The 17,188-nt window shown below is 40.5% G+C and overlaps 1 protein-coding gene across 2 annotated transcripts in view; it reads right to left on the bottom strand.

Moving 5' to 3' along the window:
- LOC114690936 overlaps nt 1–17,188 on the bottom strand; it is a 97,346-nt gene that overhangs the window by 23,399 nt on the left and 56,759 nt on the right. For both annotated transcript variants that reach the window (XM_037207829.1, XM_037207831.1), the window contains 4 exons: nt 16,257–16,370; nt 13,316–13,386; nt 12,040–12,064; nt 8,427–8,540 (listed from right to left, as the gene is read on the bottom strand). In XM_037207829.1, coding sequence (XP_037063724.1) covers nt 8,427–8,540; nt 12,040–12,064; nt 13,316–13,386; nt 16,257–16,370 — 324 coding nt within the window. The remainder of the gene's footprint in view (nt 1–8,426; nt 8,541–12,039; nt 12,065–13,315; nt 13,387–16,256; nt 16,371–17,188) is intronic.

Consider the following 17,188-nt stretch of genomic DNA (forward strand, 5'->3'; position numbering starts at 1 on the left):
CCTGAGGCTCCAAAAAGCCAGCTCATGCACCAAGGACAGGTCCTGGCTCTACTGCCTGGGGGCCTCCCAAAGAGTTCAAGCTAATCAACTGTCTCACTTATCCAGAGGGCCTGGGGCTCCTCAGCCATTGGTTCACAGTTCATGTGTTTCCTAGTTTGGCTATTTGTCCCTGTGCTTTTTCCAATCATGGTCTCAATATCTCTAGCTCATACAATCCCTCCTCTCTCTTGCCAATTGGAAATCCCAGAACTCCACTTGGCGCTCAGACATAGATCTCTGCATCCACTTCCATCAGACACTGGATGAGAGTTCTATCACGACAGTTAGGGTGTTTGGCCATCCGATCATCAGAGCAGGTCAGCTCAGGCACTCTCTGGATCATTGCCATTAGTCTACAGTGGAGGTATCTTTGTGGATTTCTGGGGACCTCTCTAGCACTCTGCTGCTTCTTATTCCCCTGGGGTCTTCATTCATCATGTTATCTCCCTCTCGGTTCTCCCACTCTGCTCCTGATCCAGCTGGGACATCCCACTGCCTTAAGCTCTCATTTCCTGGACCCTTGCCCTCCATTACCCCACCCCCACCCCCAGTTTGCTCATGTAGATCTCATCATCTATTTCTCTGTCATTGGGCAATTCCTGTATCTTTCTTAGGGTCCGTTTACTAGGTAGCCTCCCTGGAGTTGTGAGTTGCAGTCTGGTTATCCTTTGCTTTACATCTAGTATCCACTTATGAGTGAGTACATACCAGATTTGTCTTTCTGAGTCTGGGTTACCTCACTTAGGGTGATTTTTTCTAGTTCATCCATTTGTCTGAAAACCTCATGATGTCATTGTTTTCTCTGCTGAGTAGTACTCCATTGTGTATATGTACCACATTTTATTTATCCATTCTTCAGTTGCTCAGCCTTGGTATAGAGAGGAGGGGACTGGACCTGCCTCGGCTGAGTCCCCAGGGGAGACCTTGCCTTGGAGAAGGCGAGAATGGGGGGTGGGTTGGGGGAAGGGCTGGGGGTGGGGGGAGAGAGGACAGGGGAATCTGTGGCTGATATGTGAAATTAAATTAATTATAAAATAAAAGTATTAAAAAAGAAATTTTCTACTTAATCTACATGCCACCCACAGATCCCACCTCCTCCCTCCTCCCACTCCCCAGCCCGCCCTCCCAAGCCACCCTATATCCCCACATCCCCCAAATCAAGATCACCCATGGGGAGTCAGCATAGCGGCAAACTGAGCCTAGGCAGGTCCAAGCCCCTTCCCACTGCACCAAGGCTGTGGAAGGCATCACGCCACAGGCACTGGATTCTTTGGGATTCATCCCTGGTACATAGGCAGGCTTTTTGGAATCTGGTGCCTGTAGTGTGATGCCAACCTATCTTTCCTATTAAAAGAAGCTTTATGATTAAGTGACAAAATACTGCCACTTCCTGTTTTAAAGCAGGGAACAATTGATACTTCCTGAGGCACATGTCTCAAGTCTATTTCAACCTCCAACAATCCTCATATGTTAATTAAGAATTTGTCATTGATTATGATCCATGCTAATTTCTCCATTTTACTTGGGAAATTTTACTAGATGAGCATATCTAAGAAAATTCTTGCCTATGTTGTGTACACATTATTTCCTTAAGTATAGCACATTATATATTATGTTTTGTTATACTGTGCTGAGTATTGTCAGTATTCTACAGGGTTTTAAGGAGCATGAAGAACATGTATGTGTTATAGCCCTATAAGACACAGTGTAATAGAAGGGCTTGATTAGTTTCAGATATTGGTGCTAAGGAGAATGGGAAAAATTCTAAGGAAATACTGAGACAACTACACAAAATAACACACCTCTGCAAGCCATGACCTGTAGTATGAATCTTAAAAGTTCTTATTAATAAAATCAAACTTGAGCCAGGTATTGGGGTGAATACTGGAAGATCAGAGAGACAGAACAAGCCACAGCTAACCTCACCTGGCCAACTTCTCAGCTGATTTTGTTTCCTCAAACTGGAAGCCTCTGTGTCCTCATCCAGAATGGGTGTCAGCTGAACTGCTGCTCAAAAGCCTGAATGCTTAACCAGGCCAAATGTTTAACCAGGCCAAATGCTTCTAGTCCTGGTCCTCACGCCTTATATATCTTTCTGCCTTCTACCATCACTCCCTGGGATTAAAGGCATGAGTCACTATGCTTGGCTGTATCCTTGAACACATGGATTTCTGCCTAGCTCTGCCTCCCAAGTGCTGGGATTAAAGGCGTGTGCCACCACTGCCTATCCTCTATGTTTAATATTGTAGCTGTTCTGTCTCTGACCCCAGATAAGTTTATTAGGGTGCACAATATTTCAGAGAACACAATACCACCACATTTCCCTTTTTTTCTAAAATTAAAAAAAGATTATAACTAATACAAGAAAAATTATATCCAATAAGTATATACAATATACACAGTCAAGATTACATTAACGATGTCTAGTCCATTAACATTTGACAGATTCAGACAAAAAAATTCCATTATATATATAACAAGGTCCAGTCCAGTAACATTTGATAAACTCAGACAAAAAATTTTCATTATTTATCTTATTTAAAACAAGTAGCTCCTTTTTAAAAGTATTTTTATTTTTAGTGTAGATTCAGTGATCTATCTACCTTTTGTCATTTTTATATCTTCCCCTTTTTCTTTTTAGAGTAGATTCAGTGATCTATCCATTTTTCCTATTATTTCTTTATCTTTATTTTTAAACAAAAACTCTGAATCTAATCTCCTTGTTCAGCTTTTTTCCTGAACATTAACAATCAACAGCTTGTAACCAACTATCATAAACAATGACAATATCCATAACTCAAATGACCAAAAACCTCCCATCCTACCTCTTGGGAATGTGGGCATCATTTTCTTAAAATTACTTTCTGCTTTCTAGGGGTGAAGACATCTTTAGGGAATCCTGAAAAGAAAATTTGGGGGTTAATTTTCAAGTCCTATATCATTTATCCAGTCTCTGTATAATAGGAAATTTTAGGGCTTGTCACAAATCCTTGTTCAAGTAGTCTGTCAGGCTGGATCATCTCAGCTAGTCATCTCAAAATTGTCCTGACCAGTTTGTAGTCCAAAGTCGATCTTTCCTTGGTATTAATCAGCTTAATGGTTTTTATCATAGTCCATGTGGAATCATCGTTGTGGAATTCTATCATCTTTTTGAAGATTTCAAAGTTGCTGTTAGGCGTGGTCATGGTTCCCTGCAGATTTTTTTTTGCCTCCTCTGTGGTTTGGAGCAATCACAGTCTGATAAATGTCTGTCTCTTGGAAACATGAATGTTCTTCCCTAGAAGAGAATATCTTCACAGCAATTTCTCCCCACCATTTGTCTTGCCAAACTTTTCCAAACTGACCTTTGCCGATGCTTTCTTATAACATGATGGTCCTGGCAATTCTTCTCTGGACAAACAGCCGTAAACCCTTTGTCCCAGGTAGCATAGCAGTATCATTTGTAGTCACCAACACAATGAGAAGCAGCCTGCAACTCAGAGCAGCAGTCACTGCTTTCATGGTCCTGCTGCCACCATTTGTGCCTGGACCCTGGCCAAAGCTTCTCCTTAGCAAGCCTCCTAGGCTGCCCTCAAACTCAGGATCCTCCTGCCTCTGCCTTCTTCAGTAAATCCTATGGGCATGCACCACCAAAACCGGCTTAGTGTAGCTGGGGCATGAGCTGGGACCTACAAGGTCACAGGCAAGCAGCGTTTTCATGAATTTGTACCATGAATGTTGGGGCAAGAATTCATTAAAAACTGCTTGGCTTGGCAGTGGGTCCAGTTTCCTGCCTAGGTTGCCCGGCTCCCTAGCTCGGGCCTGGCTCCCTAGCTCGGGCCCAGCTTGGCTTAGGTTCTCAGGCCCCACTGACTGTAGCTAGAAGCCATTAATTACCACAGCTGGAGCTACTTGCTTAAAGCCTGTGCTACAAACAACTCAGGCCTGCCCTGCCAGAAATACTACTAATTGAAGTGGTCTGAGCTTAAGGAAGCCAGAGAACAGGCTCAGCTCAAGTGGGAACATGTGGCTGGATTTAAGCTTTTAGCCCTCTCCCTCTCCTCCCTCTCCTCTCCTCCCTCTCCTCCCTCTCCCTCTCCTCTCTCTCCCTCTCCTCTCTCTCCCTCTCCTCCTTCTCCCTCTCCTCCCTCTCCCTCTCTTTCCTCTCCCTCCTCTCCCTCTCTTTCCTCTCCTTCTCCCTCTCCTCCCTCTCCTTCCCCCTCTCTCCCCTTCCCCCTTTGGATTCACACCTTGGACTGTAGCTGTTTTGAAATTCCCTCAGAATGCTACTGTTCTACACAGACTTGGTAAGTCAATTAAGATATCAGATATTTTATGGGGGTATCTTTGTGGATTTCTGTGAGAGACAGCCGGGAATGACCTACTCTGGTGATGTGATGGCCAAACATCCTAATAGTTGTGCCATAAACCCATCCATGGAATGAGGAATCTGGATGCAGACATCCATGGTAAGGCCCCAGGTGGAGCTCTGGGAGTCTAATTAGTGAGAAAGAGGAGGGTTTATATGAGCGAGAATTGTTGAAACCAAGGTTGGATAAAGCACAGGGACAAATAACCAAATGAATGGAAACACATGAACTATGAACTAAAGGCTGAGGGGCCTCCAACTGGATCAGGCCCTCTGAATAGGTGAGACAGTCGATTGGCTTGATCTGTTTGGGAGGCATCTAGGCAGTGGTACCAGGTCCTGGGCTTGTTGCATGTGTTAGCTGTTTGAAACCTGGGACTTATGCAGGGACGCTTGGCTCAATCTGGGAGGAGGGGACTGGACCTGCCTGGACTGAGTCTATCAGGTCAATCCCAGTCCTTGGGGGAGACCTTGATCTGGAGGAGGTGGGAATTGGGGGTGGGCTGGGGGAAGGGGAAGGGGGCAGCAAGGGAGAGAACAAGGGAATCTGTAGCTATTATGTAGAACTGAATAGTATTGTAAAATAAAAAAATAAAATATAGAAAAAAATCCAGGTTAAGTAGAAAAAAATAAAAATAAAAAAAAGATATCAGATATTTTAAAGGAAATTATTTAAAAGAGAAATTTTTTTCCACACTAAAAAAAATGGGTTTTAGGTGTACATTGGAAGAAAATTGGGCTTTGTTTGAAATTTTAGGCAGTCTGACAATGGAACAACTATATGAGAAGATTAATGTTGATTGAATTATGCACTTTATTACTTTTCTTATCCTTATATTACTATTTAAAAAGATAGTCAATTTAAGTGCCAGGATAAAAGTTTTAGAAAAACCTGTTAAAATGAATTATGGAGAAATTAAAATTCAGACAGAAGAAACTAACAGTGAAGTTTTTTCAAGATTGGATCATAAGGTTACAGAAAGAAAGCCTGTTTTCACACAATCACCCTTAATTTATCTGGTAACTGTACAGCAGTTACCTGATCAAGTGAATATACAAAATATTTGGACTCCAATTGAAATGTTAGATTTACTATGGTTTAAGGAGGCAATAGTATCTTATGGCATGCATTCCCCATATGTAAAGCAATTGTTAAACACCTGGTCAACTTATAATAGGATTGTACCACAGGACAGGCGTGGGCTGCCACATGCTGTTCTGGAACCTGGAAAACAGCTCCAGTGGCAAATGTGGTTCAAAGAGGAGGCTAAAAACAGAGAAAAACAATGGAGGGATAAAGGAATACAAGTCTTCCAGAATCAGCTTGTTGGAGAAGGCCAATATGCTGCAATAAAAACACAATGTTTATATGCTATCCAAACCTTAATTCTATGTTGAGTGGCAGCCTTGAATGCATGGGACAGAGTTGAGGAACCAGGAAAAAAAAATCTGAGTCATTTACAAAGGTTATACAGGGCCCAAAAGAATCTTTCACAGATTTCTTACAAAGACTGACTTCAGCAGTAAAGAGAATGGTCTTGGATTCAGAAGCTAGTAAGATAATAATTGAATCTTTGGCCTTTGAGAATGCGAATGCAGCATGCAAAAGAATAATCAGGCCATTAAAGGCAAGATCTGCACCTTTGGAAGATTAAAACATGAGAGCTAAAAGAAGGTACAGCATATCATGATCTATCACTCTTTCTCCTTTCTCTCAGACAGGGTCTCTCATAGACTCTAGAGATAGGATGACAGCTAGCAAGCACTAGAAATACTCCTGTCTATTCACCCAACAGTGTAGGATTACAAATATGAACAGCTCTGTCCAGCTTTTGTATGTGTGTGAGCAGATTCAAGGTCAGGTCTCCAGCTTTTCTAGTAACTATTCTTCCCACTGAGCCATTAATTACCTCGAAGTTCATCTTATAAAGCTATTTGAAATGGTGTGTTGATTTTGTTTGCAAATCTCTCAAATGGAAATCACTATATATGGCCTGTAAGTGTGTAAATAATGATCAAGTTTAATATTTTATCATATACTTTGTACATATTTTGTGGAAATAAACTGTAAATTAGATAATGGCCTGTAATTTATGCATGTATGCTTTATCTTAACTTCATAATATTTCTAGACCATGTAGTATACATGTAATATTTGTACAGCTCATACAAGTCTTTAAGGAAATTCCTAATACAACATATAGAAGTGGAGACTTTTTTCACAAGGGCAATGTCAAGGTCATGCACCTTCATTTTACTTCATTTAGGAAAGGCTACAGAGATACTTCTCAGTGAGTTTTCCATCTTCCCATTCAAAAGAGGCATTCTGTACAGGATAGGCTGCCTCCAGCTCAGTTACTAATGGAGAGAGAGTGGAGTGTTGGGTCAAGTTTGGGACAAGGTACTGCCCTAATTTGTGTCATAGCACTGGGGGTTTCATAAGGGCCAATATGATGGCCACATGTCAGTCACTCCTTCACCTTCTTCCTTACAATCCCTAAGGTTTGGAACAACCTTTTGTGGGTTTGTTTTTCTTCTAATATACAGAGTCTTGCCCCATGTTCTGAATCTTGAAGGCTGATCCAAGAATTTATGAAATGGGCCAAGTGTGCGCTAGAGTTCAGATCACACCCCCACCTAATGGGTCAGAGGCTCCAAGATGGATGTCAGACCTATAATTTCCCTTGTCTGAGCCATCCTGTATGTCAGTCTAAGGTGAGGAACACTGCCTACAAAGGAGCTAAAGTCATACACTGAGCCCTTACTCCAGGACAGTGCAGCCTTGGGGTTTTGACAGAACAAAAAGCCATTCTGGTTCTTTAGCCACTCCACCCTGTTGGGTCCATGAAAAGCAGTGGTTCACAGGGAAGAGAGGAACTTGAAGTGCTGCTACAAGACCTGGGAGAAGAAGGGAGAGAACCTGTTTCTCCTGCATCATTGGGATCACACTATAAGACATTTACCTATAGGTTCTGGTGAGGAGAGAAAGCTGTTCCCCATAGATAAATTGGCTCCAATACAGGTTAATACTCAAAAGTGAAAACAACACTTCATTGGCTCTATGATGCTGAAGCTCAGCTGTAAAACTGATAAGATCTGTGTTATCTGGGTATACCCTTGGGGTTTATCTTGATTAGATTAAGTTAGATGGGAAGACCTGTTCCCTGTGGGTACAATCATTCCCTTGAATGGGATCCTGGACAGTATAAAAGGAATAAAAGTACATTCATCCATTTTTCTTTGCTTCTGGGCTCTGGTTGCAAGGTCAGTCTCCCTCAAGTTTCTGTCTCTATCTACTGCTTCCCAATTATAGACTCCAAACTCAAACTCTATGGCAAAGTAAACATTTTCTTACTCACTGCCTCTGGAAAAGTAATCCTAACAAAACTTTCCAGGTGAGCTATAACAACAGTCAAACGTTTGGGCATTGGGACTGGCAGGGGAAGAATGGTCTATGAATTCTGGGAAATGCAGTCTCGAAATAACAGAGCCAGAAGCAAAGCAGAGCACCCTCACCCCTGCCAGTGTTAGCCATTATGTGTCCTTACTGACCTTTCCCACTCTTTTAGGCTCCCAAGCACAAAGTCTAAGATGACTACTCCTAGGGTCCTCTCCCAGTGGACCTGACTAGGAATGCCTTTATCTAACTCAAATTTCATCCTCACTCTTGAGATTCTGGACATTCATCAGATAATTCTTGAGACTTTCCATATCTGCATCATCCATGTCTGGGACAAAGTGACTGAGAGGGTGACTCAGTCATTCATTCCTACCCCGGGTGAAGCCACACTCACTCATACAAGGCAAGTCTCAGCTTTCCTATGATTACTTAATGAAAGGCAAAGGTTACCTTTAACCTTTAAATGTATTTATCCTATTTAAATTCTGTAGTTGTATTTCTACAGATGAACTAGATAAATTAACAGTATCCACACATTCAAAACTACAGCAAAATATCTCTATAGATTTACATATAGTACATAGCATAAAAGGCATCTACTATACATAACTGAACATAATTACTGAATTCCCTCAGTACCTTCTGTTTTAATGTGTGATGTTTCTCTGGAGGTATTGGAGATGACTTGAGGTCCATCCATATCAAGCGGGATCACAGTTGTTTTGATACACCTTTTCTTTAGTAATGCAGAAACTGGGAATGCAGTCACAACAGGGTGAGTTATGTTAGCTTCATGGCAGACAAACAGAGGAAACTAAGAATAGTTGAGTGTTTATTTGATCTCCTTATTTATATTCAGGTAAGTCACTGTAATTAGAATGGTGCTTCAGGAAGATCACCAAGTCAGCATCCAATTAATTATGTATCACATGATGATGTAGATAAAGTCTATTATGGTCACATGATGTTGTAGGTAAAGTCTAAATTAGCACAGATGTGACAATAGAGAAAGAAGACCAATGTGACTGTGTTATGTTGGTATGGTGACTGATAGGAAGCATTCAAATCCCAGTTAGAGCATCAGGACACAGTGAAATCCATGCAATCCCACTGTGATCACATCTTTGCACTGGGGAACTAAAAATTTCATGAGGATCCCCAGGAGTCTTATTGGTGTAAAATATATGTTAAATCATAAGGAAAAGCACAAGGATTGTACAAGTATTCTATGATGTTTGTGAAATGTGAAAACAATTCAATTAGATAAGCATGACTGAATCCTGAGCAAGTGTTTAGTTTGCTACAGGACAGTGACCAACAGTTGTTTAGTTTTCATTCTTTGCTTATCCAGGATATTTTACAGCTCATGCAGGACATACAGTATCACTTTAAGTGAGTTTTGAAGGTAAGGAGCTGTGTATTCCTCTAACTTTTTAACCTTGGGTACCATATTAGTTATATCCATGATGCTCTGATCAAATTCCCTGACAGATATAACCAAAGAGATAGATGCTCTGTCTTTGATTCCTGACTCCAATTATGTATTTACTCCAAAATAAGTTGTAGAAGGTCTCTGAATTGTAAACACAGCCTTTCTCCAACATCTTCATCCTGCCAGGGACCTCTCAGCAAGTGATTCTGATCATCAAGTACCCACACTGAGAAGTGACTTATACTTGTGTGTCTTCTGTGATGACTCAGAGTCCAAGTTGTTCTAAATGAAATTGTCACATGAAGGTTGGACAAAAAACAAGTTCCTTTAAATTGTCCAACTCTGTACAATTCCTGAACATAAGCTAACATTAAAAGGGGTCTGGTGCTTCATGATGTAACTGCTCTCTGGGTGCCAATAGATAATAGAAGTGGCTGCACAAGTCATGACTGTGTATCATATCTGCTCACTGCTTCCTCACCAAAAATTGTAATAAAATACTTGATTCTTTGAAAATTCCATAAAATCTATTTTGATCATATTCATCTCTACTCATCACTCTCACTCTCTTGATTATATTCATATCTCTCCACTCCTTACCAGCTCTGTGTCCTTTTTATTCTCCCTAAATAACCTACTAAGTTCAGTTTATGCTAATAACATACTTATGGGCACGTGGCTATCCTCTGAACTTTGATCAACCTGCTATGGGCAAAGTCAGTTTCTATATACTTCCATCAACAGATCTTATAAGGGCCTCTTCTATTTCAGTTTATTTTTGTTTTTTCATTGATTATTTGTTTTGTTTTATTGGTGAAAAGGCCTTTAGCCTAGGCTGGCCTAAAATTCACTATTTAGAAAAGGCTGGTCTTGAACTTATAACTTTCTTGCATCTACCACCTAAATCAAAGATTACAGACTGGGCAGTCCTGGGTACATTATATGGAGTACTTGGGATGAAACTTGGGTTTTTAGACATGATAGGCATGTACAAAGCCAGTCCCCATAATAGCTCCACTTAACACATCAGCTCACTGGTGAGAGCCTGAGCATGCAGACAACACCAATGTGGATAGAATGATGCCCAGTGACACTCTTTCCTGATGCCTATGTGAATGCCCCAGAGCAAAAATGGAATAGGCAACATGGAGTCTAACTACCCATGACAGGAAGTAGCCTTGTTGCTCAGAGTCTAGCTCTCCTTTAATAGTTTATTGTTGGTTGCTTGCACAGGACCCATACAAGATCAAGAGGTCAACACTGTGGCTTGCAAGGAAGAGAGGTTCAGAAGCCCTTCTCACCCCTAACTGAGAAGCTATTGTTAATTTATGACTTTTGTGTGAAGGAAGGACAGTTTAATTAGAGGTATTATCCCTGGAAGGTCAACCCAGAGTCAGTGGATGTCCCTACATGTTTGAGTATATGTTTAACACAAAATGTACTAGCAAGTTATTTTTAAGGATAAAATTTGGAAAAGGTAAAATGAGAGAGGATCTATGAACAGTAAAAATCATGAGGGATGAATAAACATCAAAATTAAAAAATATATTAACAATTTTAAAAGAAATAAAAATTTTACAGCAGTGTGTTGCTAATAGTAAAAAAGTTAAAACAACTCAAATAGCTATCAAATACTGGAGAGAAATAAAATGTGGCTTATTCATACAATAGAATATTATTAAGACATAAAAATGAATGAGAAACTGACAGATTAAATGACTTTGGTGAACCTTCATAATTTCATTTGTAGATCTTTCCATTTCTAATTTATAAATACATTTGGGGTTATAAATTATAAATGTACTGCCTCCTGTCAACATTGTATAATTCTATTTGATGATTTCTGTGTCAAATATTATATGGAAATGTTTCCAAGTATTTTCTGTATTAACTGTGAATGAATAGAACAAAATAAATTGCCTGTGATGGAAAAAAAAATTTAAATGTATTGCTAGAATAATGATGCACCACAGATCATTAAATGAATGATGACTGGAAGTCTTAGTAGACATTGTCCTTAAATTCTATGGCTCTTTGTACCCATTCTGATGTTGTCTAATCTGATAATGCTTTTCTCCAGAACTTACAGGAATATGTCAGATCTAAGAGAAACCCATTTTCGAACTATCCATCCTACTCTCTCATGTACATTATTTAATTTGAGGGCTCTGTCATCCAAAAATAAGCATGTGTGCTTCTCTACCTTTCAAAGCAGTGACTGTCTGCTGCATGCTGAATGCCACTACATAGAACTTTTAACCACTACAATAGTCACTGTAGTGTTTGGGGTCCCTATTTATTTGCCTTATTGCAGGGAGATGCAAGAAAGCAGAACTCTTCTACAGGAATTACCGTGCCCTTGATGGGGTGGTAAGAAGTGGCTCTTGAGATGAATAGCTAAGGAGCCTCATCACTACCTCTATGCTCTGGTTTATTCATCTATGAAGGAACACAAGCATGTAACCCAAACATGCATGGCTGTGGTCAAGTTTGAACACATTTTTGTAGATAAACTTATTCTGATTTGTCACTAGAAATTAGGTTAGGTAGTTGGGATATTTTCCTTTGGAAAAAATTTAGACACAACTTGGTGAACAAATCACTCAAATAACTAAAGGAATCACAGTTGAACATGACAACCATAGACACCTGGTCATGATTTGTTACTTGGGATGTCATTTCCTTAAAAAACTATATATATATATTTCTCATTATCAGTAAGCAGATTATATCACAGTGGTCCATCACACAAAAGACAACCAGTATTTATACAATTCTCATCTAAATTGTGTCTTAAGAGGGTGATTCTACAGTACATACCACATTTTCGTTTATTATATACCACCTGTAATTGAAATGAAAGAAAATATTTAACATTTAGATCATGTTGAGTAGTATTTGTAAAGATCTTTGATCCTTCCATAGTTGAAATGGAGACTATATTATATCCCTTTTTTGATGATGTAACAGAAGGTCTGGGACTCTATACTTTGTGTTAAAGACTAGTACCTTTTACATTTTTTTCTGATTCAAGGGCAGATCAGGATAACCTGTCTGGCCTCTACTGAAGGTTCCCTAACCTATATCACTTAACATCTATGAAAACTTGTATTTTTATTTTTTTTATTTTTTCATCTTTCAATATGGTTGTTCTTTTTTGTTTAAATTTTTTTCATTTTACATACCAACCACAGTTCCCTGTCCCATCCCTCCTCCCATTCCCCTTTCTCCCTTTCCCCCTTCTGACCCACCCCTCATCCATTCTTCCAAAAGGGTAAGGCCTCCCATGGGGAGTCAACAAAACCTGGTACATTCAGTTGAGGCAGGACTAACAACCCCCCATCCCCAACCCACATCAAGGCTGAGCAAAGCATTCCATCATATGGAATGGGACTAAAAAGCCAACTCATGAAAACTTATATTTTTCACTAAGATATTTTTTGTTTCTAGGGACTATGGTAGAAATAACTTGAGCATATGACCCAAAGTTTGACATGTCAGGAGCTTAATGTGTCCAGCAACATGAAGATCTGTTTGTTTGTTTGTTTGTTTGTTTGTTTTTTCAAGACAGGGTTTTTCTGTGTAGTTTTGGTGCCTGTCCTGGATATCTTTCTGTAGACCAGGCTGGCCCAGAACTCACAGAGATCTGCCTGGCTCTGCCTCACGAGTGCTGGGATTAAAGGTGTGTGTCATCACCGCCCGGCAACATGAGGATCTTTAAATACTGGGCTAGGAAGATGACTTAGATGTTAAGAGCACTGGATGCTCTTCCAGAGGACCTGGGTACAATTCCCAGTACCCACGTGACATCTCACACCTGTATGTAACTCCAGTTCCAGGGCTTGTGATACTCTCATACAGACATACATACTCATACTGGGATTTGATTTCCAGCACCCACATGGTGTTTCTGCCCTGTTTGGCACCAAGTATACACATGGTGCAAATATACATACTCAGGCAAAATACACATTTAAAACAACAACAACACATGATAAACCTGATCAGTTTCATGATTAAAATGTGATACCCACTGAAACATAAGGGGACCACTGAGGTAACCTTTCTATCTCAGAGAAAGAAAAGGCCCTTTTACCTCCAACATCCTCACTGGTGGCTTTCGCTGGTCCACTGGTGAATCTGTACTGTCAGCTGGTTGATGGGACGCTAGGAGGACAGAAAGTGACTGTCAGCTCGAGGACTGCTTACTATTTCCACTGGAATTTACTTGATGTGGGTAAAAGTGCATGGACTTAGTACATGTGACTAAACCTAATGAACAAGATGGTTCTGCTGCTGCAGCTGGATTGTCTTCCCATAAAGCAAACTAAAGCAGAGGGAAGACTTGGAGAAAAATGAGGATGTACCTCTGTGTTGTATAATATTTTGTTTGTGTTCTGACAAATAAAGCTTGCCTGGAGATCAGAGGACAGAGCTAGCCATGAGTTAACCATAGATACTATGCAGTGGTGGCTCACACCTTTAATCCCAGCACTTGGGAGGAGGAAGCAGGAAGATCAGGAGTTCAAGGCCACCCTAGGCTACAGGAGATTGAACCAGTCTAAAAGATAAACAGAGCCAGGTGGTAGTGGTGGTGCATGACTTTAATCCCAGCACTAGAGAGGTGGAGACAGGAATATAAGGTGGATGGAGACAGGATCTCAGTGCCCCATTCAGTCTGAGGACACATAGAGACAGGATTTCCCCCATTCGATCTGAGATTTCATAGAGGTAAAGAGTCTCTAGTGGCTGGCTGCTCTGTTTCTCTGATCTCCAGGCAAGCTTTGTCAGAACACAAACAAAATATCACACAACACCTTAGTACATGTGTGAAGATCCAGATGACCTACTGAGATTCAACTGCCTTTCTAGGCATATTGTCCCCAAGAAGGGTTCTGTTCAGTTCTCTCCCAGTGACCTTGTCAGTCTCATTAGTTTTGTGAGGGACAGACAATTAGTGGATACAAAAGAGCCCAGTACACCAAGGGCTGAAGCTGGGGGACATGCCTGGGAGTTAGGCCACATTGCATGGGCAATGTGTTCCAGTATGTAGCATCAGTAATAAGTTAACAGGTGAAAGCAATCACATAGGCCTCCATGACTTGCCAGACCTATAGTCCTGGTCAACATGGCAAGTATGAAAGAGGAGAAGTGGCTGGAGAAGGATAGGGGCAAGAAGTAATAATGGAGATTGAAAGGTGAGGGCTAGAAGTGGAATCCCGTGTCTCTGACACACATGGCTCAGAAGCAGGAGCCTGACTTTACAATCAATAAAAACTGTGCATCAAACCTACAGGCCTAGCCTATGATTGATACCAGACCACTTGTACAGTGAGAGAATCCAGGAGAAACAGACATGCTTCTGATGAGCCTTGGCTGTGAACCTACTCAAGTAGCTATATAAAGAAGCCACTTTGAGGAAGATGATTCCTTAGATTATAATCTCATGTTGCAGAAAAGATGAAACAGGTCAGGCCATGCCAAGAGTGAGAGAGAGACCCAAGTACTGACAGCACAGAGGACAGACATAGCCTATGATCAAGATGGGTGCCAGGAGAGCTGATCCCCATGCATCCATGTCCTTTATCCTGAGGAACCTGGGCAGTCTTTTAGGAGAACTATCAAACCCAGCCTCTGCCTTGGAAGATGAATCAAGAATGCCTTGGCACTAAGAATGGGCCAGAGTGAAGACCCTTTCTCATCCATTAAGTACAAGGATCCAAGATAAATATCAGGCTTTAACCTTTCTTGACTCAAACATCTAACATGCAGGCCAATGTAAGGAACAAAGATTGAAAAGAACCTAAAGACATACATTATATCCTTAATTGTCAGAATATTGCTAGTGCTGGAATGAAGCCAGACTAGAGAACCCTACTAGCTATTTAGCAGTTTACCCAGTGAATGTCCTTTATATAGGGACAAAATGGTCATGAGAGAACCAAAAAGGCACTACTACAAATGTACCAAGGGACCCAGGGACAGGAACTGCATCACCAGAACCACTTTATAAACTCTTTATTTATATGTACATTTGAGTGTAAATGAGAGGGTTGCCCCCTATCAGAGAGACTGGCTCTACCATATATTAAAACACTAAAATGACCATACCAGTCATTTTAAAATCAGTAGTCAACTCCATAAGGTCCAGATCCCAGAGCACACCTTTATGACATTATCTTGACAAGGTTAACTGAAGTAGCAAATGGTTCAGCTGTTATTGCATTGTTCCTGGGGCTGAGATCCATGACTGTAGAAGGAGAAGGTGAGCTGAGCATAAGCACCCCTTTTCTCTATTCTTGGTGCACTGCACCTCTGATTCAGGCTCCGTTGTCTATGGTTTCTCAACAAATATGCACACCATACTCATGACATCATGGCAAAACAAACACTCCTTCTCTGGCATGTTTGGGTCATAGTATTTCATCACACAAACTGGGAAAGTCCCTTATGCACACATTCCATGGAAAGCTACTAAGCACAATGACAGGCTTAGACATTTGGTAGTGATGAATGCTGAAAAGCATTAAGTGTTAAAAGACTGCCTTCAAATGGCAGAGCCAGAAGCCAAGAATACTTAAACCAGACAAGACTACCATGATGCCTTTGGAAAGGAAAAGCTCAGAAACCTCCTGCAATGTCCTTGTCTCTACTGTTCTTTCTCATAAGCACAGGGTGTGACACACTACTCCAGGGACCCAATCCCCTTGGGTCAGACCAGAACTGCTGTTATCTGTTTCAAATTTTGTCCTAATTCTTGACAATTTTGACAGTAACCACATAATCTTGTAAAGTATAAATAATCTTGAGATTATTTATACTCAGTTCACCTACATCACATATTTCTGGGATAAAATAATAGAGAGGTTGGTTCACCTATTCCTGCCTGTACCAGGTGATGGGATAGTGACAGAGACAGCAAATTTACAGTATCTACATAGGAAAATACTGATAATTTATTCAGTTTGTTCATGTACTACACAATATGATCTATAATTATGAAACAATTCAATCAAATTATTGCATTTCAACAATACCTTCCATTTCACTTTGTGGTGTTTTTCTGCAAGTTTCAGCTTGGGCTTCAGATCCTTCAGCATCTTTGGGAACAACATTGACCTCCCAATTCAATTTTCCCAAGATCTTCGACCCTGAGAATTCATTCACAACAGAGACAGTTATGTCAGTTTCATGGCATAAAAATAGAGGGAACCAGTAATGGTTCTGTTTATACATTTCATCTCATGACCCCTCTCCAGGCACTGTCATCAGAGACAGAGTGGTGTTTCAGGAAATTCTCTGCATGCACTGCACATTCCAGCATGCATAACATTGATGTTGAAGAGAAGTCATAATTCATGTCAATGTGACAATGCAAGAAGAAGAGCAATGTGACTGTGTTACATTGGTGCTGTACCTAATAAGCAGCATCAAAATTTCTCTTAGAGTCAGATAAACACAGTAAAATTTATAAACTCCCCCACTTCTGTGTGGTTTTCACTAAGATGCTATATACTTGACTCCCTATGAAACTTTTCAGTTCAAAACACAAGTATGTATGCACTTATGTACATATAACTACATAAATTAAAACTCAAAGAAAAGCAGATATACTGCAGATGTGCTCTGTGGTATCTGTTAAATGGCAGAAGAGTCAGCTACGTATCAGTGAATCTAGGTAGCATGAGGTTTGTGTTGGTTACTCATGTAACCAAGAGCAGAGGATGTATATATTTTCACTGTTTACCTTCACTATTTACATGAAAGGCTAGGAGGGTCCTAGCTTAGCAGAAATTTATGGTCTTCCTGCAATATTTTCAATCTGCCTGGTGCCTCTCAGTGAGCAATTCTCTGGTTAGAGGACCACATTGAGAGGTGAACATTGCATATTTCCTAGACATGCTGAGATTCAAAGTTACTCAAAGCCAACTTGTCACATGATGGTTGGGATGAATAGAAACTTCCCTTC

This window comes from Peromyscus leucopus, chromosome 7, assembly GCF_004664715.2.
Source record: "Peromyscus leucopus breed LL Stock chromosome 7, UCI_PerLeu_2.1, whole genome shotgun sequence".
Lineage (NCBI taxonomy): Eukaryota > Metazoa > Chordata > Mammalia > Rodentia > Cricetidae > Peromyscus > Peromyscus leucopus.